Source organism: Metarhizium album, assembly GCF_000804445.1.
Source record: "Metarhizium album ARSEF 1941 chromosome Unknown scaffold_8, whole genome shotgun sequence".
Lineage (NCBI taxonomy): Eukaryota > Fungi > Ascomycota > Sordariomycetes > Hypocreales > Clavicipitaceae > Metarhizium > Metarhizium album.
The window spans coordinates 1,021,919-1,048,786 of record NW_024467582.1 but is presented as its reverse complement, the minus strand read 5'-3'; the positions used below and the strand labels follow the sequence as shown (position 1 = coordinate 1,048,786).

General features: G+C 54.3%; 5 protein-coding genes across 5 annotated transcripts; 4 read left to right on the top strand and 1 right to left on the bottom strand.

Annotated features, from left to right (window-relative positions):
- Positions 1 to 667: 667 nt before the first annotated feature.
- MAM_04094 (hormone-sensitive lipase) lies at positions 668 to 2,850 on the bottom strand (the record flags this gene model as incomplete). Its single annotated transcript, XM_040822892.1, has 2 exons — positions 668 to 2,693; positions 2,759 to 2,850. 2 exons carry the CDS (start codon positions 2,848 to 2,850, stop codon positions 668 to 670), a joined length of 2,118 nt encoding a protein of 705 aa, XP_040679399.1.
- A 1,258-nt stretch (positions 2,851 to 4,108) lies between these two features.
- On the top strand, positions 4,109 to 5,761 carry MAM_04093 (TRAF-type zinc finger protein; the record flags this gene model as incomplete). The annotated part of the gene is made up of 1 exon (XM_040822891.1): positions 4,109 to 5,761. The coding sequence occupies one exon, from the start codon at positions 4,109 to 4,111 to the stop codon at positions 5,759 to 5,761; it is 1,653 nt and encodes a 550-aa protein (XP_040679398.1).
- Positions 5,762 to 6,908: 1,147 nt separating this feature from the next.
- Positions 6,909 to 10,464, top strand: MAM_04092 (ubiquitin fusion degradation protein 2; the record flags this gene model as incomplete). The annotated part of the gene is made up of 6 exons (XM_040822890.1): positions 6,909 to 7,636; positions 7,703 to 7,916; positions 7,979 to 8,928; positions 8,983 to 9,075; positions 9,135 to 9,500; positions 9,564 to 10,464. The coding sequence occupies 6 exons, from the start codon at positions 6,909 to 6,911 to the stop codon at positions 10,462 to 10,464; spliced, it is 3,252 nt and encodes a 1,083-aa protein (XP_040679397.1).
- Positions 10,465 to 12,069: 1,605 nt separating this feature from the next.
- Positions 12,070 to 14,049, top strand: MAM_04091 (phosphoribosylaminoimidazole carboxylase; the record flags this gene model as incomplete). The annotated part of the gene is made up of 3 exons (XM_040827271.1): positions 12,070 to 12,998; positions 13,066 to 13,765; positions 13,843 to 14,049. The coding sequence occupies 3 exons, from the start codon at positions 12,070 to 12,072 to the stop codon at positions 14,047 to 14,049; spliced, it is 1,836 nt and encodes a 611-aa protein (XP_040679396.1).
- Positions 14,050 to 24,287: 10,238 nt separating this feature from the next.
- MAM_04090 (transcription factor) lies at positions 24,288 to 26,711 on the top strand (the record flags this gene model as incomplete). The annotated part of the gene is made up of 1 exon (XM_040822889.1): positions 24,288 to 26,711. The coding sequence occupies one exon, from the start codon at positions 24,288 to 24,290 to the stop codon at positions 26,709 to 26,711; it is 2,424 nt and encodes an 807-aa protein (XP_040679395.1).
- Between the last annotated feature and the right edge of the window lie 157 nt (positions 26,712 to 26,868).

Genomic DNA, 26,868 nt, shown 5'->3' with positions numbered 1-26,868 from the left:
TGCTTGCCGAGTGGTGCCACCAGGTGATTGTGAAACGCGGTTGTAGTCGGTCGGCAGAACGACCTGGATTGTCTCCTTGTCTAAGCCCTTCGAGCAACATGTTTGTGGTCGAAGCAATCCAACCGCAGTCCATCCCACGGAGGCTTCTTGTCATGGTACTTGACGGGTAAAATTGGGCACGGCCAGAACTAATGCAGAGGAGGTCAAATGGCTGTGAGAATCAACGGGGAATTGGCTTATCAGAAGCTTACATGTCATATTGGTGAGGCACATCTGGCCAAGGCCGAAAAGAGGGCGCATTTTGCTGATGCTTGGTTGACATTTGGGCATCAAGGCTTCGAGTCTCGGGCTTGAGGAGGGAGGGAGGGATTGCATGGAAAGGACGCGACGCCTGCGTCTTCTCTTCCACCGCCTGGCGCCTGGCGCCCGGCTTCATCATGGTCGGCGTACAATTTGGCAGGAGCGACCGGTTGGCATGATGCACACACTCTAGACCGTCTCAAATGCGACGAGAAGAGGGCGACGTTGTACAGATTCCAAGGTTTGTTTGTTATTTGCGATCCTGCGGTCCATCTCAAGATATTTCCCACCGAATTGCTTCCAGACACCTTCTACCAACAAACCATGTGGTGCAAAAAAGTTGAACATTCCGCGGCATGCACGACAACTAGTTGTCCTCTCCTGTTCCCGTCAACCCGCCTGCCAGCCCTTCCATCCTTCTATCCAACAAATCATCTGTGCTCTTTAGTTTGATTAGACTCTTGTTCTTGCTTAATATCTTCTTCCTATGTTTCTGCGCGTCGCCGTTGCCCTTCCCATTCGACACTACTTCTGCCCTTGCCGCCACAGAAGCATTTGAGCCCCGTCCTCTGCTTAGCTTGGTCATGCTTATCTCCAGTGGCTTGTCTTCGTCACCACTCGACTCCGCCAGGTGGTGCTGGTGATGTTGTCGTTGCTGGCTGTGGTATGCCATCTTTTCGATGCGTGAGGGGAGGTGAGGGGGGTGTTGGTTTCTGGTACGGAGGTGCTCTGCTTCCATGAAGAGCTGTTCGAACCAGAGAACGCATCGATCAAAGTGTTTCCAGGCAGGAGGGTATATTCCTGGAAATTGCATGAATCCGTGGGAGACCCCGGGGATGAGGGCGACTTCGGCTGCTTCGGTGTCGTCAAAGGCCCGGTTTTGTTCCCTTGCCACGGCCTCTTTGGCGCGCCGAAGACGTCCGGCAAAGATGACGGTGTCGTCGACGAGCGGATCCCGTTCACCCGTCATAAAGTATGTCTTGGGGAATTTGGCGAGAAGCGATTCAGGCGCAAGGACCGGACTGAGGAGATAGTCTTGTGTAAAGTCGGGTCGATTGTGGGGTCCAATGTAAAGGATAATCATGGCTCGCATCATTTCCGGAGTGAGAACTCGATCGTTAAAGTAGGAAATCATTGAGGATGTTGCAAGACGAGTCTGCATCGGCTGCGAGTGGTGAGACATGCTGTCCGTCTTCTTGGGCTCGTCCCTCGTATTGCTTGGGTTCAAGGACTGGGGGCCAGAGTGAGAGAACTGAGGCTGGCAATCGTGAGTACTTTTGGGCGGGACACAAGCCGGCTCGGGAGGTGTAATTTCGTCGTCGTCGTCCGAGTGATGTGGCGTTCCCACCAGTTGGTTGTATTGCATGCTTTTGCGCCGTGCAATACTTCTATTTGTCTTGCGCAATTTACGGTCTCTAATCAACGACATTTGCTCATCTGTCATCCAGTTTCCGATATTCATATCTAGGGCCGGATAGAAACACACCAAGCCGTCGGGAGCGGGCAGTGCCCCCCGGCCAGCAAATCGCCGAAGGTCGCCGTCACTGGTTTCGGTAATCATCAATGTTGCGGAAACCGCAAGGTTGGCTCCGGCACTATCGCCCGTCAGAATAATTCGAGGCGTCTCGTTGCCCGACATGCCGATACAGCGTCCTTTTGTGTTGATGACGGCATCGTACACGTCAAATATCTCGTTGACGGCGTAGGGATATGGAAATTCCGGGGCCTTCCTGTAGTCCACACTAAGAATAGGCAGCCCAGATTTTGAGGCCCAGGCAAGAAGCTTGTCATCGTTGCATCGCGGGTCCATGGCAACAAAGCCGCCACCGGGAACATCCAACACCAATCTGTTGTGCAGCAGCAGATCGGCTAGTGGCCCGTCGAAATACAACCATGCCAGGATGGGTTCCCTGTAATCACTATTCGAGGGCCGGGGAATCCGGATTTGTCTTGGAGGCCATCTCGTAAACCGAGGCCGCATCAGGCGTTGCAGCACACTCAAATAAGGGGTGGTGCCTTTGTTCCACGCGACGCGGAGGTGTTGGACTGTGATCATACCTCGGACTTTGCGGACCTTCTCGTCGGCGCGTTCTGCCGCCACCAGGTAAAAAAGAGAGAAAAGGATGCTGGCCAAATCCCTGAGCCATTTGACCTTAATCTTCATTGCCGTCCAAAAACCAGCGTCCAGAGCGGTCAGGACCCAGGTGGCGCGGAAGTATGTAGTGTCGTACATGTTGGCCATGGGCTCAGGACTGGCTAGGCCAACAAGGGCGCTGAAGTTTCGAGCAGCATAGAGATAGATGATTGTGAAGGCAGAGATTTGCCATGCCGTGAGACGTTTGGTGAAAAATTTGGAGAGTGCCTGTGCCCCCGGCGGCCCATGTTTGTGTCCTCTGGAGTTGGTGACGTTAGTTCTCGAACGTCGCGTGCGCCATGGGAGGATGTTGACCGCAAATACCTGTACAAATACAAGGACCATAGGGATAGCACGGTCAGAACCTGTAGTCGCCTCGACTTTGACGACGGCCGCCCTAACACGTGGTCTATCATGGTGGTTGTGTGCAGGGCTGATTGGTCAGAGGAGGAGAAAGGTCGACTGATCTTTGCTGTCAAGGTCTGTCTGACATGTGAAAGTCGGCGGCAAGCACAAAATATTGGTTGCGTCAGCCGTCAGCGACCATGCTCATCATGTCGGAGAAGCCTCTGTTGCAATACAGTGTCGAGTTGACGACTTGGACAAAAATAACGAGGAAGCAAATGCGTCGGTGGCGTCGTACATTCAGACCCGAGACAATGGGTCCAAGGGCGTCGTCAATGGAACAGGGGCTCGCAAGTCGTAACCGTGGGGACGCAGCAAAGATATATTAGAAACGGACAACTTGGAGTCTGGGAATGGGGACGGATGAGTGCGGCTGCTGACGTTGTGGAAGCCTTTGCCAGAGCCTAGAGGCTGGCATGTGAAAACTGCGCTCGTGGCTCGGGGCCGGCGGCTGCTGCCAGGGGCCAATCATGTGAGTTATAATGAAGGGTCCAGAGTGCATAGTCCGTACTCTGTACTCCGTACTCCGTGGGGAAGGAAATAGGTGCTTACGTACTTACGGAGTACCAAGTACCCAGGACGAGCGGCTCCCCGCTCCATTCCAGCAATGCCTGCTGTAGCCCCTCCCTGATGCCGCGCCCCCCCACGTGGAGAACGAGACGGCCGACCGGCGACGACAGGCTCAATTGATATTATACAGCGATGTTCGTGCAGCAGAGGCTATAAAGTGCCGCCGACTGGTCAACCGGTCACAGCGGCACAGGGTACTAAGTAAGAGAGCCTACTTAAAGTAGGAATGCCTCTTGCACCAGCGACTGTACCCACTTGAGTGCCTAGGGTACTAAGTAGGTAGCCATGCTCTCTTTTTCCGTCGGATCCGGCTGCAGGAAGCATGGCCCCAGCCACAGGCAACGAATGACGCACAGATGGAAGGCAGGATAGGAAAAGGTAAATGACAAAAAAAAATCAACGTATGTACTGTTCAATGGGGCGGGCCAGGCAAACCTGCCAAAAGTGGGGGCGGCGCTTCCTCTGATTCCGGTCCGTTCGGCCAACCAGGCGGGCCACCCCTCCTCATCGCTTCTACCGTCTCGACTTCGGCCTCCCAACTGTCCCCTTTTCCATCTCGTCGTCTCCAAGCACTCGCGGTTCGCAACCCAAGCGTTGCCTTCCCAATGCCCCATCCCCCCGCACGCAGCTAACAACTGCAGCATTATCATATCGCATCACGCCTGTCGAAAACCCCCCTTTCTTCTCCGCCTCCGGACCATGTCTACGGTCCCCGTCCCCGAACCCCAGCCGACGCTGGCGCCAGCTCTGGCAATCCATAGCTCGGATCCAGCTGCGGCAGGATCCAGCTCGCACGAATCCCCACACGAAACCACCGGGTCAGCGACTATCCATGTGTCGCGAGATGGCGGTTCAGATTCAAGCGATGAGGGAGTCCAAGGAGTTCGAATGAGCCCCGCTGCGGCAAGACGCTTCGCTCGTCGCAACTTGAGGCGGGCCACCGCCACGCCAGATCTTGTCACCAGTCTGGTTAGGCCGCCGTCCCCCGAGGCCTTTTATATTGCCCAAGACGCCCGCGGCCACCCTCGACAGCGCGCAGTCTTGCGTCCGGCTGCCATTTTGTCACAGCCATACGGGCGACGACATTCGAATGCCGCTCGTGAACGCAGGACCGGCCCTCTGTTGGTACCCCACCCGTGCTCTCTCGACATCCCCGTCAAGTATGGTGGTGGCTGCATCTTCGACATGCACACGTTGAACTATGTCTCTGACATCGATCCGAATCTGCTCTGTCCCATATGCCACGACCCGCTCGTCGATCCCGTCACCACGCCCTGCGACCACACATTCTGCTACAGGTGTTTGCGGCGAAGCATAGCATCGAGTCCCTCAGGGACGGCCTGCCCTATTGACCGCGAGCTCCTGCTGTGGGTGGACTGTTTCAGTGCGGCCAGGCTTGTTCGCACCCAGCTCAGCTGCTTGACGGTCAAATGCCCCAACCAGGGGCGAGGCTGCGAAAGTCAGGTGCGACGCGAAAACGTTGAAAAGCACGCCACAGCCGAATGCCGCTTCCGGGAATACTCATGCCCCGATACCACGTGTGATAAAAAGCTACGAAACAAGCCCCAGGATGATGTATGCCACCACAGACAAGTTGGCTGCGGCTTATGCCACGACAAGGTAGAAGAAGCGGACAAAGAGATGCATCTACTCTCGTGCTCACTGGCCAAGACGAGATGTCAATCTTGCTGGCAGCTGGTTTGCCGCTCACAGATGAAATCACACCACGATTTCGAGTGCGACGGGGTCGAAGTTGGCTGCCCCTATCAAGACCTGGGGTGTCCAGTCAGGACAATACGAGGAGAAATCGGGGCGCATTCCTTCACATGCGCTTTTCATCCAGATACGCCATCGGGGATTGTCATTCGGAACCAACAGGAAATCATTCAGTCATATGTCGATCTGGGAAGCCAGCTTCGAGACATGCAGCTTCGCCAAGACGAAACGGCCAAGCGCATCGACGACGTCTTGGCAGACCGACGAACAAAAGGCAACGGGGAAAGCCGCAAGGACGCTATGTACAGTGACAACAGAACCATGCAGGACTTGGATGCTGGCTTCGAAGAAGTCCACCAGAACTTGACCCACCTCGAGGCCAGGCAGAGCATGTGGACACTGAATCAAGTTATGCCGATACGCGAGGAGGTGACGGAGCTACGAAACAACATCAATATGATACGCATGCATGTGAACTGGCTGCTGAATCGGAGCCGCGAAGAAGGACGCATCAGGGCAGCGAATAACACGGGGCCGACAGCGGGGATTCGTCGTGACAGCTCCAGCGATGTACCTCTCGTCTTGTCGGAGAGACGGAGGTCATCTAGTGCCGATATGGATGTGCCTCGCCTGTGATGCGGTATGGAACTGCAACAGAAATGACAAAGAAGCTGTATAATGACATGATACCTATGAGTTGGCAGGCAGGGGAGCATGAAGCAGAAACATCATGTACGAGTATGGAACATGCATAGGAACGAATGCTTGGCGTCAAAATGGAAACGAGGCCATACACGGCGCTGTTTTTACGTCGGCCATCAACAATAAGAGGGGACGTACGACATGGACATGCTAGGTGGAAATCTCGGGAAATGTTGATGATTGCTCGTGGCACGTAATGACAAATCCTATTGCACGTGTAACACGTACATCCTACTCCGTACCGTTGACCAACTTGTCGTTGACCCTTGACGCCATGAGGGCCTGCTAGGAAGCTGGGGCCGAATCAAAGTAAATGTCACGAATAAGCTGTGGCCTAGTTTTGGCCCCGTCAAACTCGGAGCGGACTTTGGCGGACATTTGCGGGAGGGGACAATGTTAGACGACCGCGGATGTTTTTTTCTCGGGGAGTTCTTTTTTTTTTTCCGCCTCGGAGCGAGCTCTATCATGTCCACTGAATATACTGTCAAAGTTTCTATGTGAGAGCTGGCGAGATTCGGGTCGGGGCTCGTCTGGTCTTGGTTGATGTCTGGAGGATAAATGCGCTGCAGATGATGGCCGCGCTTGTTGGTGTCGACTGGGGGCACTTGGGCGCGGATTAGTTGATGTCGCGGGCGGCTCAGGCGGCCCCGCCACCCCACTAGATCTCACTGCTCAGTACTTAACTTGGTAGTCAAGTCAACTGGACTCTCGAAACGTGGGCAGCTTCTCAGGGGGCTCTCTTGGATTCCACAATCATCGGCACCGCGGCTCGACGTCAGCCTTGCGTCTGGTCCTTGAGTCGCCTTCAACTTCTTCAACTTGCAACTTTACTTTCCCATCCACACCTCATCTCCTTCCTCACACACCGAGGGCATTGGACGTCGGCCATCATGGATCCCAACGATCGCCCCCCTCCCAGCGAGCCCGATGATGCCCCAGACAGAGACCATGCAAGTCCTCGCCCTCTCTTTCCATGCTTGCGGTGTCGGTGCTTCGAGATACCGAATCGCCCACCCAAGCATGATGGCTTAAACGACACGCCGGCTAACTGTGTCTGTAGATGCGGGCACGTCGCATTGCCATGCTGGGCAATCTGACACGCAAACCCAGCCAAGACAATAATACCGATAACCCTTCGAATCAACCCGCAGCATCATCCTCGACATCCGCACTGAAACCGCAGACCTCCGAAGCCTCTGCCCACAAACCAAAGATTAACGTGACTTCCATCACAAAACCACAGTCGAGCCAAAATCCGTTTGCCCAACTCGGTATGCAAGACGCCGAGGTAGCTGGAGATGCATCCGCCTCCACAGGTAGTTCCCGTCCTGCTCGCAAACGGTCCGCGCCTGATGTTGACGACGCCGATTCAGCACCGCCCGCTCATAAACAAACTCCAAAGCCAGTGCAGCAGCAGCAGCAGCAGCAGAAGCAGCCCGAGACGGATGAGGAATATGCACATCGGGTGCTGTCACAAATCTTCCGCCTTTCTGTTGATCCTCACCATATGACAGACCCCCAAGGCCAGCGTCTAGTCTTTCTACCGAGTTTGAACCAGGAGCTGAACGATTCTGGCGGCCCTCTGAAGCTATCCATTGGTACTCTTGACCAGGCCATCATAGAGGCCTGTAGCATCTGGGACCCGACGAAACCTCTTCTAGAGTACCTGCTGCCTTGTTGGAAACGAGCTGTCAGGGCGTCCAATACGGCCAAGAATGTTTCAGCTTCCAGACAAGGAATTCTCGACGAGGCCAGGCGGCTTTGCATGAGCAACTGCCTGTTCGCGTTGACTATGCCAGCTCTTTATGGGTTCGTTCCATCATGGCATACGAATCGTGGCCATCGTTTGTCGTGCTTTTGACTGACAATGTGTAGTCGTGACCCAAACCCTCAGCATGATACGCTCGTGCCTTACTTGTTAAAAGGTATCCAGGCCGACGGTGGTCTTTGTGTCGACTTTATCACAGAAGCTATCCAGCGATTTGGCGAGGATGAAGCGTTCCCCGCCCTATTCAATGATGCCATGGTCCAAATTAGCAGCCAACTGTCTACCTTGTCCCTGGGGGACGAGTACAAGCCCCATGTTCAGGTCCGTGCCGTCGGCGGCTGACAAACTAGAGATGTTGCGGCTAACCCATTCCTTAAATTCAGGCTCTCCTCACGTATACGCGATTTCCCGTACTCGTTGCCAATCTTGCCCAACACCCTTCCTTCAACCAGGCACAGTCTGCTGCTGGCATTGAGCGGCACACCATTCTCGGCCCTTTTTTTCGCATCTCCCCCCTTCAACCCGAGGCCATCAAAAGCTACTTCCCCGGCGCCCGCTCTCTTGATAGAGGTAGAATTGCCAATGCCCAGGAGTCTTTACGAATCGTTTTGAGAGCGCACCAGGATGATCTTTTTGTCATTGCCAATGCTTTTATTCGCGCCGGCCCAGACACGAGAAGCAGGACGCTCGACTGGTTCGCATATATATTGAATACAAATCACAAGAGGAGAGCCATGCAAGTTGACCCTCGAGAAGTTGCCTCGGATGGTTTTATGCTCAACGTGGCCACAATCATGGACCGATTTTGCGAGCCTTTCATGGATAACGACTTCAGTAAGGTGGACAAGATTGATGTGCGCTATTTCAGGAGACAGCCCCGAGTCGACATCAAAGATGAGACGAAACTGAACGCAGACCAAGCCACTGCCGACCAATACTACGCAGAAAAGGTCCAAGGAGATTCTAATTTCATTTCGGAGGCCTTTTTTCTCGCCCTGGCGGCCCATCATTATGGAAGCGGGGCGTTGAATTCACAGCTCAAGAATCTGGATCGAGAAATCAAGTACCTGGACAAGCACATCAAGGCCATGGAGGCTGAACGCTCTAAACTCGTCAATATACCCCATCAACTTAGACTGCTCGAAGAAACCCTGAAACGACACACCAATGTCTTGGAAAAAACGATTGCGCTGAAGCATGCCATTGAGGGCGCATTGCTTGACGAGCGAATGCAAAGCACATCGCTTCGCTTCATGCGTTACGTCGCTGTATGGCTATTACGACTTGTCACTGACTCAGATTACAAACCTGGTAAAGAGACTCAACTGATCAGGTACGTCGGGCGAGGCCGTTCAATTTCCCATCGTGCATGCTAATGAGACACTAGGCTACCCCTATCTTCCGACAACTCGGAGGCATTTGCTTGTCTTCCGGAATATGCCCTACAAAACATTGTGGACAATTTCAAGTTCATCTTTAGGTCGGTTCCATGTATTTTTGCCAAGATATCTCAAACCATTAGCTAACGTACGTGCCCAGGTTCCTTCCGAAAATTATTCCCAGTGCCGTCGGCGACGAAATGATTGCCTTGTGCATCACTTTCTTGCGATCATCTGAATTCATCAAGAACCCATATCTCAAGTCCTCACTGGTCTCACTCCTGTTTTCCGGAACCTGGCCATTCATGCACTTGAAGAAGGGAGTCTTTGGCGATCAGCTCATGACGCTGCCTTTTGCCAACGAATACCTGTTGCAGGCCCTGATGAAGTTCTATATAGAATGCGAGTCTACCGGTGCCAACACTGCTTTTTATGACAAATTCAACATCCGATACGAAATTTTCCAGGTCATCAAATGCGTCTGGAGCAATGATGTCTACAAACAGCAGTTGACGCGGGAGAGCAAGTAGGTCCATGGATTCAAGACGACGCCAATGCTTTGATTGGGAACGCGCTAACGATGGTGCAGAACGAACCGCGGTTTCTTTGTTCAATTTGTGAACATGTTACTGAACGATGCTACCTATGTCTTGGACGAGGCCTTCACAAAGTTTCCCAAGATCAGAAGTCTAGAGCGAGAGCTGGAAAACGCTTCTCTGTCGGCTGAAGATCGGCAGAAGAAGGAGGAAGAGCTGCAAACACTCGGCGGACAAGCTACGTCGTACATGCAGTTGGCAAACGAGACGCTGGAGATGATGAAGCTCTTCACCAAAGCGCTGAGCGAGTCGTTTACCATGCCTGAAATTGTCTTTCGCCTAGCAAGCATGTTGAACTACAACTTGGAGACCCTGGCTGGCAAAAAGGCTGCCGCAGAGCTGTCCGTTTCCAACAAGGACAAGTATCATTTTCGGCCCATCCAACTCCTTTCCGACTTTGTCGACATTTATCTCCACCTCGGCTACTCGCACGTATTCGTGAATGCTGTTGCAGCAGACGGGCGATCCTACAAATCCGAAGTCCTTGACCGCGTGACTCGCATCTTGACATCCAAGAACGCAAAGGATCCCTCTGATTTAGCGCAATGGGAGAAGGTAAAGGCGCAATTCGAAGAGGCGAAACACGAACTGGACCAGGCTGAGCTCGACCTGGGCGATATCCCAGCAGAGTTCGAGGACCCCATCATGGGCGACCTGATGAAGGACCCGGTGCTCCTGCCCAGTCGACATATCGTGGATAGATCAACCATTGTGCAGCATTTACTGAGTGACGCCAAGGACCCATTTACACGGCAGCCCATGACGATTGATGATGCCATTCCACAAACGGAATTGAAGCAGAGGATTGTTCAATGGCGAGAGGACAGGGTGAGGATTGCGAAGGAGCAGGCAGTTGCATCAAAGGGTGAGCAAATGGATACCTCGGGGGGTTAGGTTTAGATTCTAGACGACGGGGATTATCGAGATGGGAGCACGATTCACGGCACGATTCTCCAGAGTGCCTCGTCTGCCTGGCCGTCTGATGTTGCCCGAGCCGTGCCGTGGAACAAGGCATCTTGGATGGGCCGCGCTGCTTCTGGCCAAACACCTGGAATTTGTTTCCAGCCATGCGCAGGAGGTGTTTGATTTACATTACACAGAGGGGAACTTGTCGCGTGCCTGCATCCAGCCAGCCCTCTGTCTCACTGCTTGGCGTTGGCCAGAGCTTGCCGAGCGCGCGTATTGAATATTGAAAGACAAGCCAGTTTGGCTACCTCCAGGTAGACAGGTAGCTTTTACTCTTTTCTCTCAAGGCGGGATTGATGCCCAACTTTGCCGCGCCCATCCTGATGTTGCTCCTAGGCCCCCTTTCGAATCGCCCGTCGTCAGTTTTCGAAAAACGCGGTCTCTGAACCCTAACAGTAAGCGCCACTCCCACTCAGTTGCGGACTGTTTGTTGGCTTCCACGTAGCAACCAAGTACGGCAGATCGATCCCTCTGCGCGGACGTGGTAGGGTCAGACGCGCCGTTGATGGCTGTGCCACTGCTTTCCTCGCAGCATGGCATGGCACGAGCGCGGAAGCATGGATCGCCTGCAACCAGTCCTTACGTCGGATGATACTGGAATGTCTGCCGGTGCGGCCGGCTCGGCTCAGTGGTCTCGCCGGGTTGGCAAACCCTCTCAGTCTACACAGGGTCGTCGCACGCGAGACAGACGGGCGGGCTACTCGCAATGCGCAGGCGACTCTAGCTGTCGGAATTAGTTTCGAATGACGAGATCGCTCGGGCGAACTGACGACACGCCATGCTTGGCCCTTCTCGCTGCTCGTCCCGTCCGGGCTGCCCGCATTGGCAGTAGTGTCGGCGTCGCCATGCAAGCCATGTTGTCATCCTTTTGCCCTGCTGTTCGCCACCTGGCCTTTTCCGCGTAGCCGAGAGCAGCGGCGGATGCTTGCGCAGGCGGAGACGGGCTGCTCGACGAGTTGCTGGACGGTGAGCCGTCGTGCCGAAGCAGTCGTGCCCCCCCCCCCCCGCGCTGTCTGGAGGTGATATCTACATGCGTGGGTAATTAAGGGGTTCTTGCGACTTGTTCCTTGAGCGATTTGGAAGCCAAGAGTCGTCGCAGACTTTGCTGGTCAGCACGCGGGAGCAGCCGCCACTGCAAGAGTTGAGTTGAGGCTGATGATGGATCGCCATCCGAATCCCGCAGCTACTCGGTCGTGCCTGTCAACTTCTTTGTGTGGCAGCTTGGTCGTCGTCACCTCCGAGTGGCTAAGAACTCGGAAGTTTGTATACTAAGAGAAAATCAATGACCAAGGCCTAATGTACTCGTGAGTCAGAGACTCAGAACCGACCTAGCCTACTTAAGTACTTGGCCGCCTCGGGGTGAAAGGACGTCTCAGGGTTAGAGTTGATACCCCTCCACCCCCACCTAAACCGCGGCTACCCCATAATTTTTTTTTTTTAATATACTTTTCCTCGAGATTCTTCTCACACTGCACTCTTTCTCGCGACAAATCCAACTACTTTTCCGGGATACGCACTCACTCGTTCCTTTCCATGAGCTCAAAGTCTCCTGTTGTAGGCCTCCTCGGGGGCGGGCAGCTGGGGAGGATGCTCTGCGAAAGTGGGGCCCCCCTGGGTGCGCAGATTGCCGTGCTCGACGTGGAAAACTGCCCAGCCAAGCAGATCAACAACAGCCGCCTTCACGTCACCGGCTCCTTCAAAGATCCCGCCAAGATCAAAGAGCTCGCTGCCAAGTGTGACGTCCTTACGGTCGAGATTGAGCACATCGAAACCGAGGTGCTCGAGGAAATCGACACCAATGGCATACAGATCCGCAACGCCGACGGGACCACCACAACCAGGAAGGTCGCCATCCACCCCTCGTGGAAGACTCTTCGCCTTGTGCAGAACAAGTACGAGCAAAAGGAGTACCTGAGGAGGCAAGGGATTCCAGTTGCTGAGCAGGTCGCAATCCAATCTGGCGACGCCATGCCTGCCTCGATGGAGGCAGCCTCCCAAAAATTCGGCTTTCCCTGGATGCTCAAAGCCCGAAAGGACTCGTATGACGGTCGGGGCAATTTCAAGGTTTCGAGCAGGGCGGATCTGGAGCAGGCGGCCAAGGAATTTGGAAACTTGTCATGTTATGCCGAGAAATGGGTCCCGTTCGAGCTTGAGCTCGCAGTCATGGTCATCCGAACAGAAGACCGTGCCGGCAAGATGAGGCGTGTTATTCCTTATCCTGCTGTCGAGACTGTCCATGAGGATAACATCTGCTCCAAGGTGTTCATGCCTCCTCGGAATGTTTCTGCGGATGTGTGCAGACGGGCGCAGAAGGTTGCGACATCTGTGGTCGAGAAGCTTTGGGGCAGAGGCGTCTTCGCCGTCGAGATGTTCTTGACAAAGGACGGCGACATCATCTTCAACGAATGTGCCCCCCGGCCCCATAACAGCGGCCATGCCTCCATCGAGTCTATCCCGTACATGTAAGTGAACGCCCTCGCTCGCTGGTGCTGGCAGTGTCTTGTCGAGGCTCTGACGAACCCGCAACAGGTCCCAGTTCAAGGCCCAGCTGGCTGCAATTCTTGACGAGCCCCTCCCGGACGTTTTGGAACCGCATGTGTCGTCCAGCATCATGATCAACATTCTGGGCGGCGCGGAGCCGGACTCTCACCTGCCGCTTGTCGAGACAGCCAAGTCCATGTATGGCAACAAGACAGCCGTCTATGTCCACCTCTACGGCAAAGAGTCCAAGCCCAGCCGTAAGATTGGGCACATCACCGTCACTGGTTTCGGTCCCATCGTGGACCTGGAGCAGTTTGCTCGGCCGTTGCTCAGTATGACCGACGTCATCCGCCAGGAACGACTTCGGGCATCACGGAAAGCATTGCGTCCTCGGGCTGCTCCTACGCCGGAACAACCAAAGGCAGCAAAGGAGAATCCCCTTGTTCTGGTCACTATGGGCTCAGATTCCGATCTTCCAGTGCTCAAGGCTGGTATTGACATTCTAAACCAGTTTGGCGTCCCGTGGGAGGTTGATATTACCTCGGCACACAGAACGCCTGACAAGATGGCACAGGTTGCCACGGATGCGGCAAGTCGTGGTATCAAGGTCATCATTGCAGCTGCTGGAGGCGCAGCTCATTTGCCAGGCATGTTGGCTGCATACACACCTCTGCCCGTCATTGGCGTGCCGGTCAAGGCGACACACCTGGATGGATTGGACTCCCTTCTCAGCATTGTCCAAATGCCGGTATGTAGACATTTTGGCCCCTCATCATCCTCTCGGATGCATGTAGAGACCACAGAATGGTTGCTGACACTGGACAGCGCGGCGTGCCCACTGCCACCGTTGCAATCAACAATTCTACCAATGCTGCCTTGCTCGCCATCCGATTCCTCGGCGCCTTTATACCTCCCTTGCTGGAGAAGATGCAGAAGTACCAGCTGGAAATGGAGCATCAGGTCAAGGACAAGGCCACGACGTTGAGGGATCTTGATGTGGATGCATATCTGGCCAAGATGGGCCAGAAATAGGGGCCCGTACATCATGTAGCGAATTGGGTTTTCCACATTCCGAGGCACGCGGGTGGCGTTTTTTTGCATTTTATAGACCTGGTCAAAGAGAGGACTCCAAGTATTGGTACAGTACAAACCCCAGAAGGTGTGCCGTGTGGCAAATAGACAGGCGCGCGGCCCAACTGACGGGGTGAAGGAGAGTGTGGCGATGGACAGGGATCATGATTGCAACTGCAGCCAGCAGTTTCGTGGCTGACGTTTGTTTGTGGCCGGAGTGTTGTGTGTTGTCAGTCGTCACACATCCTTGCCGAGAGCGACACACCGAGCGGCGAGGAGATGTGGCGGGGGCTCTGTTGTCACTGGATGTCGCTCATTGGCAAGGGTTATGTGATAAATAATAGGAGGAACATGGGCTTTGGGAGGGAGGGGAGCGGAGGGAGCTCGGCTCAACACAGGCGAGGCGAGGCCGAGCGTCTCGGTCATCCGTGACGGCTGATCCGCTCATGATGCATGACCTGAGCTCTCGCCGACTGACGACCAAGGTGACTGAACGTATGATTCTGAAGCACGCTGCGCGACCAACGGCCGTGTCTGATTGCGAGTCCACGCTTGCCAGCCATTCGAGAGAAGCTCGCTCTTTTGTCTGTTCTCCTTGTTAACCATGGCGTTGCCGAGGGGCCTCCCCAGGGATGAAGAATTCAACCCACCATACTCCGTACATACGTTCTTGAGTCTTGACAGCCGGGAACCCAGAGCAGAGCCTCCCCGGCCTCATCCTAGCGTCGACGTCACCGAAGCACATCGAGCCTCTCGGAAACACCCGGCTTTCTGCCACGGCTGCGCCCACGAGGCACAAGACATACATACGTAATACATGTCCAGTTGGGGCGGGGCGAGGAGGAGAACTCCACGGGGCGTTTCGCCGCAGTATGTGTCTTGGAGATGACATTGAATACCAGGCCGACAACTCTCGTGAACCGTCGAGTATCAATTGGGCCCTTGACTCCGCATTGGCTTTGGCACAACCTCGTCGTGACAAGTTATTTAACAATATGAAAGCGAAGTACCTGGTCGAGTCGGCGGCGCCAATTGGTAATCTCTTGACTCCGTACCGAGTAACAAAGCCATGTGCTTAGTCTTTGCTTTTTTATTTGCCATTCGTGTCCCCTTTCGGTGGGCCTGGAAGCACATGCGATGGTAAACATGCCAGCAGAAGCAAGCGCTTTCCTCGGAGCTTGGTCCGTCTGGCTGAGAAACGACTCCCACACCACTCATCGCAGTCCCCCCCTCCACAGCGTACTTGACCCTGTCGTTGCATCATCCTGTCTCGTCAGGAGACCCGAGCTTTCCTTCTTGCGTGTAATTTTTCCGCCCCAGTTGGAGAGAGATCCGAGTCGATCAGTCAAGGTGCTGTTGGCTAGCCCAGACCACACGTGATGGATCTGGGGAGCAGTCAGCTGCAGGGCCAGAGTGTGAGGGCTAACCAGTATCGTTGTTAAGCCGTACATCGGCATCACTGCCCAGGTGCCGCCGTGACAGCCTGTGTACTTGATTGATCCACAATCTTATAGCCTTGTATTTGTGCTGATGGACAAGCTAGGTTGAGCTCGTGAAAACGATGTCCAGCTGTTTGAAGCTGGACGTTTGCTGATAATCTCACGAAGAATCAAAAGGTCAAGGGTAGGCACCCAGGCCGGGAGGACTCCTTGGGCCTCGGGGATGTACCATCGGCCAGCTTGAGCCACGTCATGTTGTCGCAGTGCATGCTTCGGGCTGAGGCCGTTTGCAAGCAGCGCCAAGTTATGTTTGAAATACGTGTAAACCCGATTTTCCACCAAGCGGTCCATGAGGGACACACGCGCCCAGTAATGGTTTTTGGGCGCTTATTCTTGAACAAGGCCCGGATCAGCAGCGAAGTGTTACAATCCAACTGGAATCCCCAAGGGTGGCTGGATTGAAGCCAGACAAGTGATAGAGGTAAGACATCTTCTCTGGCTACTCCGTCCTGCTGCCGCCAAGCCCACCTGTTGACCTCCTTGCCACGCCAGTGGTCCTCCTCACGGGATATCATGAAGATTTTGCGCCACTTGGATTTAGACGCTTGGCCTCGCGACATCTTGGACGACACGCCTTGGATACTATATTTGCTGATGCTAAGACGACCTTGAACGCAATGTTCAGCAGGGACATATTGCTCCACGCAAACAATCGGTGGGTGTCTGAAGCTTACGTTAGATGTGGTCACCGCCTGGAATGGAAGCACCAAAGTGATTTCTGGAAACACTTCGTACAACCTTAGACGCGGCGCCCGGGATGGAATCGCGCCCGCTTGCGCCCACTTCAGCCGCTATGCTGGTGTTTCGGCCTCGTGTCAAGCTGCCAGGGATGTCAGTGGTGACCGCAGAGCGTGTACGGAGTAGTAAACAGTAGTAGTTAGTAGTAGTAGTATAGTAGTAGTTTCTGGTGTACGGAGTATGCACGTACTGCCCAGGAGGCCACTTGGCCAGGTGGTCAACGTGGCAGAGAGCTGACACGGACAAAAAGAAAAACTAGCCAAGTACCTGCGCCAACAAAGCATTTCCTCCCCAACTTCGTCCTGCTTGAGACAACCGTTCCAACGTAGTAGGTAAGTTAATTAGTACTTAGTTGTTGACTGATGCATACTATCAGTACGGAGTACAAACTCTCCAAAGGTATTGCACAACAGAACCGTACTCTGGAGAGTTGTCTCCTCTATAGCCGACATTGTATTCTCTGCTCACGATCACGATGAATATGACAGAGATTTTTGGAAACCAGGCGACGAAGCATAGGCGTTGTATGACCTTGATACTCGGCAACCCGATCGATCTGGGGCATTGCACCGAGCATGCTGTCGTCATTGTCTATTCCTGGGAGGGACAAAAATAGGGCCGGCCGATTGCCGTCAATTGGAATGATTGATGAGGGCTTTCATCAATTTCGGAACAATTAATCATACGACGTGCGGAATTTCCATGGATTCCGACAAGGGACTGACTCTAAGTTGACGATATTAATTTTTATTGGCTTGAGGAGGGGACCTCTCGGCAGGCAGTAATGACTCGCTCCCACACTGGATCGGACCTGGGTCCTGGTGGCAAGGAACCATACGGAGTAGTGTGAGGAGGTATCCAATCCTGGCCAACTTTTAGCTGCATATTTTATCTCGCAGTGAGCACGTCAGAACTACCATGCCAAGGTAAACAGTATCCGGTCTCCAGAGAGCCACGTCCTGCAGAAAGCCTGGGCCAGCGAGGCATCCCCGCTAGATTACCTGCTGCAACGGCAGTAGTGGACTGTTCTTCAGTATGCTTTACGGCCCAGGGCTACCCCCTGTCCACAAGCCGGCGAGCGAGATGGCTGTGGGAAGCGTATCACGGTTGATCCCATGGCTAACGTTTGCTAATTTGGTAACACTGACCAGGCAGTCCACTTGCAACCAATCGTAGACCGACTGTTGTGGCCATGAAGCTGTGTGTTGAGGAATCTCGGGCTGCCGTCATGCTTGGACGTCGAAGAACTGATTGAGATACTCTGCGCCCTGTTTAATCATAGTACATGATCTTCTGCCATTGGCCGTTTCCAGGTCCAGAATCCTGACGTTGCCGGACAATCCGCATCACTAGCTGCTCAATATCGATATCCAATTTGGACGTGGACGAGTTTTCGCAATGGTACGCAGAAAAATAAGCCCTAATTATTTTGTTTTCTTTTCGAGGTGTGTTCGTGTCTGGGTGCCCCCCAATCTGTGACGACGTGGTAAGACTATTTACGGCAGCATCCACTCAGTACTCACATATCATATTTGCCAGGCCCCAACAGTACTAGTGCGTAGTTATGTCCTCCGTACATGTGTCCTGATGTTAGCCCCGGATGCTTTAACCGACCGTGGCGGAGAAGTGTGGCCGCCTGTGCATGTGTTCTCTTTGTCGCAGGGATTCTGGGCCTAATGCCCTTGCCAAAAGGTTTCCGGCGGGCTGGTGGGCAACCGAGAACCTGGCACACCACAACAGCCGAGTGAGTGAGTTGTGCATTGTACTACGAGACCCATGCATGGCGACTCAAACTCCGTCCCACCGTACGGAGTACGGAGGGAGGCTGTCCAAGACTAGGTTTCGGCTCATGCCATGGGGTCTCCCGCACCTGGCTGGAAAGCGGAGCCCAGCCAGAAGGGTTGGTTCGTTCGCATCGACAACGTGCGGATAATGCTAGTAATATGGGTAATGGGTAACGTTATTTGAGCATTGTTGGGAGCAATGACTTGCAGCTATTAGTCAGACCCGCTGATGAGTTGAGGGGTCCGTAATGAATGACGGTGTGGAGATGTGTCGAACATGAAGCGCTTTCTGCTGAACCGGTGCTGAGAAATTGCCGAGCATGAACGGCGAAGGGCGATAACCGACTTGTGAAGATCAGCGCGACTCGATGTTGGGTGTGGCAAACAAGGAAATGAACCATCGGAATTTGCGGTGCTGGAGCCTTACGAGGTCCCGAAAAATCAGGGGGCAAGAGACCTAGCAACTTGCAACCGTTCAATTGACTAAGTTACCATCTTGCAAGCAATGTAGCGAGTGCAAGCCCGAGATGATGGAGGAATTGCCGGCACGTGCTGCCAGCCTGCCGCAGATGGCGAGGAAATGACGATGCTACAGGGAGTATGATGAGAAGTGAAGAAGTGCTTGAGCATGTGTGATCGGCGTGAACCCTACCAAGGTGGTTGTACTCTGTACATCAGGTTTCGAATGAACGGGTCCGTTGCGCGTCCAGCACTTGGTTTGAGGGTGATTGCACTTGTCACCGAAGACGGCGGAAATGCTCGGCCGGCTTGTCGGCAAGCAGTGGACGGTGTCAGGGTGAAGTCGGCTCTGATAGCATGGCAGTATGGCATGCACTCAAGTCCCGAGGGGACTCGAGCATGTCTAGCCTGAACGTCGCGCCACTTGGCTGTTGGTGGTTGAAGCTTGACAGTCGCAAGTTATGGAAGAAAGAGCCAAAGCTGTCAGCGCGAGACCTACCTACATTCTAGGTACTTACTCACGTACCTTCCCTGTCCTAGATTCTAGGTCGGATTGCCAAGAGAAGGTGCGGCCATGGCATCACGACATGGCCCGAGTACCACGCTACTTTCGTACCTGCCCAGATTCCACAGTTGCTGCTATTATTCGTAAGTACCTATGTATCAGGTCAAGTGTCAATTTTCCGGTACTCCCTATCGCGACTGCCTTTATGGGTTCAGGTCCAGTTGTTTGTCGGCTTGCCGGTGGCCGAGTCTGTGCACTGTCAGCGTGGCGGGAATTGTTGCACACGGCCCTCCGCTTCAGTCTCAATCTACAACAACCCTGAGCAAATCCCAGCATAGCCTCATGAGGCTCGCTACGTATTCAACTTACCTGGTGCAATATGCCGTCAGGATATTTAATAGCTGTTGCACATTCGGCGCTCCTCACCGCGGTACCGGCCCCAGCAGGCCTGTCTTTTCCATCTCGTTTGTTGTTTCATCGTTGCTGACTGTAGCCAGTGTCCACTGTCCACATCACAACAACGACCCCCATAGCGATGCGACGACAGGCTTGACGAGGCAATGCGATTGGTATCTGGCGCCCAGTAAAAGTGGTCCGCGGCGTGTCCAAGATTGCGACAATTTTGTGCATATTTACTTAGGCCTTCACAGCTTCACAGGGTAGCCCTAGGTCGACTCCAGCAAGGCTCCAGTTCGCCACAGCCGCAGAAGCGGAAGCAGACACGATAATACCTGGCGACGATATCCGTCAATACGATACAGAACCGCAGGTGCCGGTATTGAAACTTTTTGCATGGTAGCCCCATACAAAAATTTCGGAAATACTGTGAACCCACTGTACATGCCACGGCCTCGATACACTTCCTCATCTTTGTCCTCCCCTGTCGGAATGAAGTCCACGTAGCATCCCGTTCCCCGGCGTCATTTTGAGCCGAGGCTAGGCACTTACTTACACATCATAGGTACATACATCATGATACATGCATGCATGCACGCACGCACGCACGCAAGTACATACATCATACAGACAGCCGCTGTACATGAACGCCGGCTCAGAAGACAACTGTCTACCAGGAATCTTGCTAGACGGCGCGATGAACTTGAGAATCCTGTCCAATGATGTAGTAGCCTCTCCATTCTCAAAATTGGATGTACGCCGCCGAGGTCAGTAGGAGGCAAAGAAAAGCAGAGCTGACAGAGCGGTGGTAGCATCACGATGGATGCACCTTTCAGCGTAGGCAAAACCGCCAATTTTGGTCTAGATTCGGAGTTCTGTGTGCATTACATGGTCCGTCACTCTCAGAAAATCACTGGCTCACCTACGAATTGCTTCCCGGCACACTGCCGCATGACCGAACGAACACCCCAGATGTTAACAGTCCGTGACCATCGAGAATCGAGATCCTTGGGTCAGGGGCCGTGTTCCGGCGGCTCACTCGGCTTCAAACCGAAATCTCCACCGCTGACAGACTTGGAAAGGGCCTCGTCACCTCCCCTCTTAGGTCACGGATACTACCGTGTCATTGGCGTGTGTATGCAACGCGAGATGCGGCATCCTGCCACTGCACTGTCGGGCATACGCTACCGTTCTTGGCAGTCTACAGCAAGCGCCCCCGTCACTTTCCATGCCGGGAAATCACCAACCGTCTGGAGCGGTTGCGCGCAGGAGTCGAGAGCTCTGATGCCATACAAAAATTGGCCATGGAAGATGTCTGCTCAGACCAGGCCAAGTGCATCTTTTCTACTCCGTGCACCGGCGCCGGACCGGGCATACTCCTGGGAGGCTGCATAAATTGCCAAAATCAAAGGTCAACGTGTGATGAGAAGCCAGCAGCGCGATAACGCGAATGCATCTTTGGAGACAAAAACTCGGACACTAGTAGATACCCAGAGAACCTGAAGCAGAAGGGAAAAAATGTGGCGTAACCGCAGGCAGCCTTTGTTGGCCAAGATAGTGAGTGGCTTGCTGACTCTACTATTGGCGATTCCTACTAATTTCGGAGTACGGACGTCACATTTAAATACATACATACATACTTATTTATGGATGGAATAGTGTGACGACCGCCTCTTGCGCCAGAAAAGCAGGTGGGGTTTTGATAGACGCTTTTGAAGAGGCTGCCACATGTGCGGACGACGCTGGTGGTTTCATCAACTTATGTTGAGCTACGGAGTACATTGGAACGGGAATCCCATGACTGGCCATCGCCACGACTGGTTTTCAGAGCGACCCTTGGGGACTTCGGGATGAAACCACCCTCAGGAACAAACTTCGCTCCGTACAGGCACTTTAGCGCCTTGGAAGCAGAACGCCATGAAAAACAAAGCCGTGGGCGAACGTACGTGCGCATCTGGACCGAATTACACTGTACTTCTTTCTCAATGATCGCCCCCTCATGCGGCGAAACCAGCCAGTGAATCTTAGCAGCGCGCTGGCTCTTATACATGCACAGCAGGCCAGGAGCGTTCTGTCAGCAAAAGGCGTTTGCTGGCGGCGGAGTCAAGGAGGAGTCTCAGTGTGAGCCAAGCCGGTCGGTCTACTGGCGGGCTGTAGTAGTCTTTCGCGGGGGGTGGTATTGAGAGCCACCCCCTCCAACACCTCTTTGAAGACTTATTACAACATACTTGCATGGTGTGCGCCCCTGTTCAGGGCGGACATGACGCCAAATTTGGTGTCTCTGACCCCGGCCAGAGCCCCATGCCCAGCAAAGCTTAGCATGCCCAGGCGAGGACGCCTGCTCCTTCGGCAGGACAGCCCGCTGTCTAGCCGGGTCAGCCTCTGGATGCGGGTATGTCGGGGAGCTTGATGGTCCCGTGGCTAGGCTAGGCATGGTGGGCGGAGACGGATTTCAAAATGCTCACACATGTTGCAAGACGAGACGACAAACGAAGGTGACAGAATAACGATAACTATCGGAGGCGCGAGCCGAGATAGGCTGAGGCGGACCAAGGCGGTATTTCAAGCCGGTCTGTATTTTGGAGGCATCGTGCCTCTGGAGTACACCGGTTGAATGCTCCATGTGGATGTATACATTGTAAAAGGGCGGAGTGCTTGGTGACAGTTTCTAATGCCACGTCTACACGGCAGCTCGTCGGGAGCTGAGTCGCTAGTAGCTACAGGTATGATTCATGAGTAAGGCGAAGGGAACTTGTCAGTACGCCTGCCAGTCCACGAGTTTTATACATTGCAGCACGATATCCCACATACAAGATGACGAAACGGCTGGGACCAAGGTCCATCCGGCCTGCTTGAGCAGCTACACAGATATTGTGAGAGGCAGTGGTGCCGCTTGTGGGAGGCGCTGGCAAATCGACGCGACCCCTTCCACGCCACACACAATTTGGGTCAATAAGTTGATGCTCGAGAGACACACCACACCACGGAGCCGGAGCCGAGGAGATTGAGACCAAGGAACTTGGGGGGGGGCGCCTCTGGGTCGAAACAGGTTGGTGGCTTCGGCTGATATCTCCTCAACAAGCACCCACCCATCATGGTGCGGAGGACAGACACAGGGACGGGCACTTGAACACAGAGGCAGCCAGAAATTCTGCAAGGTTGGGCGCCCCTTGAGCGCTTGACAGAGCTTCGACGGTCTCCCGACGGACCTTCGACGGCCCCTCGACGGCCCCTCGACCTGACGATTGGTCCCTCCATGTGCAGACGATATTCCCCGATTTTTTTTTTTTTTTTAAATAACAATGGCGTCAAGCCCCAGGAAGGCACGGGCGAGCGACTGGATCCTGGTATCCCGGCGCCCCGAGAGCCCGTACCTGGTGTACGTGCCTTCTAAGTTCTTTACGTGTCTAAGCACTCGGTCAATACCAAGCAAGTTGTTTGCTTTTCGAGCGTCGAGTGCCACTGCCTGCCACCGGCCTACTTAATAAGTACTTACCCACTCCATACGTCCGTCCCCGTCCCCGGACTGGGGACTCCTGATCTTCCCTACTTGGCCATTGAAGCTAGTACTCGAGGAGGCCTGCTGCTCCAACTCCAAGGACTGCCAAGCTGCTACTCCGTCCACGCAGGCGCAGGCCTTGAGGCATTATTACTTGCCCGTTTCCAGCCTGGGCCGTGGAACTTGGTCTTGGTCTGCGACTCGGTCTGGTCCGGTCCTTGCTCACTATTACCTCGCGCCATAGGTACACATCGTGCTGATCCAGAGTCCGGGCGCCAAGGTCGCGGATTCCGAATTCCCGCCTTGAGTCGCCTCTGGTCGCCGGCGCTTCGCCTGCGCTTCCCCTTGCGCCTGCGACTTCCTCGCGGCCTCATTACCGAGCGAGGAAGAAACGCAAGAGGCGACGACATCGACTCTTCCCGAGACGGAAAACGGGACACGGCCCTAGCTACCGCGATACCTCTCAGGTCCCGCCGCGTCGAAGCTGGGTTGCATGATTGCAGGACGCAGATGCCATCTGTGATCTCTTGATCTCCGAGCCAAGTCTCACCGCGCCCACACCGAACGCACACGCACGCGCACACCACCACCGCCACCACCACCACCAACCATCACACCACCATCACAACAACAAACCACTACTACTTCTGCTGCTGCTGCTGCTGCTGCTGCTGCTGCTACGATCACATAACAGTGTCGCCAGCTGCCTTGCGCACAATTGCGTAGCAGCCATCTCTTGCACGGCCCTCTTGCCAATCGAAGCCGTTCCCTCGCATCCCATCTGCCGCTCACCGTCCGGGGCCAAAACCACCGTCTTGTCGTTTCTTGGCGCATCTCGTCGGAGGTCGCTGTCGACGAGTCGCACAAAAACTGCAGCGCAACCGGATAGACGGAAGTCGACCTGCATCGCTTTGCACCGCTTTTTTCTTCTTCGGCTTTCTCATCAGACGGGTAGCCTGAGCCAACCACTGACCACTGCTACGAAACTTGGAACAGAGTTTCCAACTGGCGGAAGCGAGATTTGCATCTTGTCGCATCTTGATTCTTGATTGTCCCGCGTTCCAACGAGCCACCCAATCCCAAGGATTCCTCACCACAAGTTTTTTGTCCCTTGGCCCCGGATCAGCAACTCGTGTGACGCCTGCACTCTGCCGTCCTGTAGATACGGCATATCTTATAGCGTCCTTGACCTTTCAGTCTGTCCAGCATCGAGCGTCAAGGACTGGCAGGAAACATTGATCCCACAAGCCGGGGGGGAATTGGGAACATTGGCAGTGTCAGTGCCAGTGCCAGTGCCGTCGAGCTTGCACCATATCGTCATGGCAGAGCCGTCGCACAACCCATATGCTCGATCTCCCAACCCATCCACGAGGTCATATGACTCCTCTTCAGTTAGTTCCGCTACTTCACCGAGACCGCCGTCGAGGTATCTGAGCGCGCTACTTGGCGCTAGCTCGAGATCCAACAACGCAGCTTCAAGTCCGCAACCACTTGGCATGACTCCTCTCCCATCCGTCAACCAGGGATTCCCTGATGGCCCGAACCTGAGTCGGGAATCCCTTCCATCGGCAGAGGCTGTCATGGCGGGGGGACAGGCTCCAAACCATGGACACATGCCGGGGACACCTGGTGGCCAAGCCCAAAAGAGGGCATACCGACAGCGAAGAAAGGACCCCAGCTGCGATGCTTGCCGCGAAAGAAAGGTCAAATGCGACGCGACGGACACCACCCGCTGCTCCGAGTGCTCGAGCCGAAACGTCAAGTGCCAATTCACCAAGGAGACGAACAGGCGCATGTCTTCTATCAAGCAGGTGCAGGATTTGGAAAAGCAACTTGAGAAAATGAAGCGCGAAAACTCTGCAATGCGCCGGGCCCTGGAAGAGCGACAAGGGCACATGGACGTTGATCTGGACTCGGCGGACCGGCAGTCTACTCAGCTACCGTCCATTGGATCGGAACCGAAACTACGAAAGCGACTCCCACCAAACCCAGAGTTGACGCGAGCCAGGACTAACGTGCGGAACTTTTCCAAGGGCATATGGCAGCTCCCCGCCCAGCATCGTAATCATGCTGCGTCTGTTCCTGACTGCCCTACGCCAGAGTTGCCTCCCCAGGCCATGACAGAGCGCCTGTTGCACTCGTTTTGTATTTCGGCGCATCCCATGTTTCCAATTATTCACATGCCGACCTTTCAATCCGGGGTAAACGAGCTGTATCGAGTCCATCCTCCACGCGTATCGTCTGCCTGGATCAGCTTGTTCTTCGCAGTTCTCGCCACTGGCAGCCTGTTTAGCCTCGAAACTCCGACGACGGCTACATTTTATCGGCCGGCCGAGTTTCTAGAATCCGCCCGCAAGGTAGTAGACCCATGGAGTAATAACCACAGCCTTGATAATGCGAGGGCCCTCGTGCTCATCACCATTTGCCTCAACGAGATGAACCTGAAGTCTGCGGCTTGGAACTGGCTTGGAAACGCCGTGCGTGTTGGGCAAGACCTGGGACTATATTGCGAGTACGATTCTTGGCCAGCTATCGAGACGGAGATGCGGCGCAGAACATGGTGGGCCATCTACATCCTGGATAGGACCATGGCGACCGAGATGGGACACCCATTCATCATTGATGATGCTGACTGCGACGTGTCATTACCAGCAGCTGTGGACGATCACTACCTTCATGAAGACGGGGTGCGTGTGCCTGAAGGAGCGGAGCCCTTGACGCATTCGCTGCTGGCGGTCATTCACGTTGTCCGCTCATATACAGCATTGGTAAAGGCGTTGGATCAGCCTTTTCTCTCTGCGTCGCATCTGGCCGCGTTTGACAGCTACTTCAAAAAGTGCCTCAGCACATTTCCTCCTGCTTGCGACCCTAGCAGCACTGTGTCCTTGGCACCTCACTTTCTGGCTCCCCTTGCCTATCTCTTTCATGCCAGGCTGCTCCTTCACAGACACAATTTGTCGCCAAGCTGTCCACCAGATGCCCGCCTTGCCGCCGTAGAGAGCTGCATTCACGTCGCCCTGAATACCGCATCTCTGATTGACCGGACCAAATCTCCGGCGGATGGAGCAACATCGCTCCTTACTGAGCACGTCTTCCGCTCGACGTTGTTCTTGCTGCTTGCCGGCTATCTTGATGGTGCCGTCAGTTGCATTAGGGCTCTGGCTGCTATTGATGCTCGCCGCGACGTCTCCATGGGCTGCGGACGATTCTTGGCTTTTTTCGTCACGACATTGTGTGCGAAGCGCACTGAATACGCAAACTACATGCCCCTTCGGTCATCCATTGACCAGACAGCACTCGCTGTATCTCTCGCTCGCGACGAGGAGTTGCTAGTTTATCTTTCCGCCGATGTTCAAGCTTCTCCCAACCGGTCCTGGCTATGGTCGTTCCAGGACCGCGATGCAGCCCCCCCGCAGACGAGTGTGGTTCCTCAAAGCCATTATGCCACGAGCGAAAAGGTTCTCTTCAGTTCCGAACAAAGAACTGGGCTGAACGAGGCAGAGCGCAGAGATTGGGTCGGATGGGCTAGGCTGGAGTCCATGGCTCTAAACATGGCCTCGGCAAACGTGTCGTATCCTCCTGCCCTACCACCCCCGCAGGTGAAGAGCGAATCGCCCATCGCAAATGTTGAGATTTCAAGGCTTTCCGACGCATCCCGATATTCCGTTGGTCATGGAGGTGAAGTCAGCCCCCCGGGACCAAAGCGAGGCGCCGAGCGCATTAGCATCGCAAACATTATTTGATTTTCGGCGCAGAGTGTAATAAATTGCGCTACATAGCAAAGACAGGAATGAACCCGACAGGCGGTGTCGTTTTAATTGGGAGGCGCTGCGGGGCTGTAGCCAATGTTTCCAGTGTTGTTTCTTTTTCTTTGTCGCATTCTTGATTCCCGTTGATGCG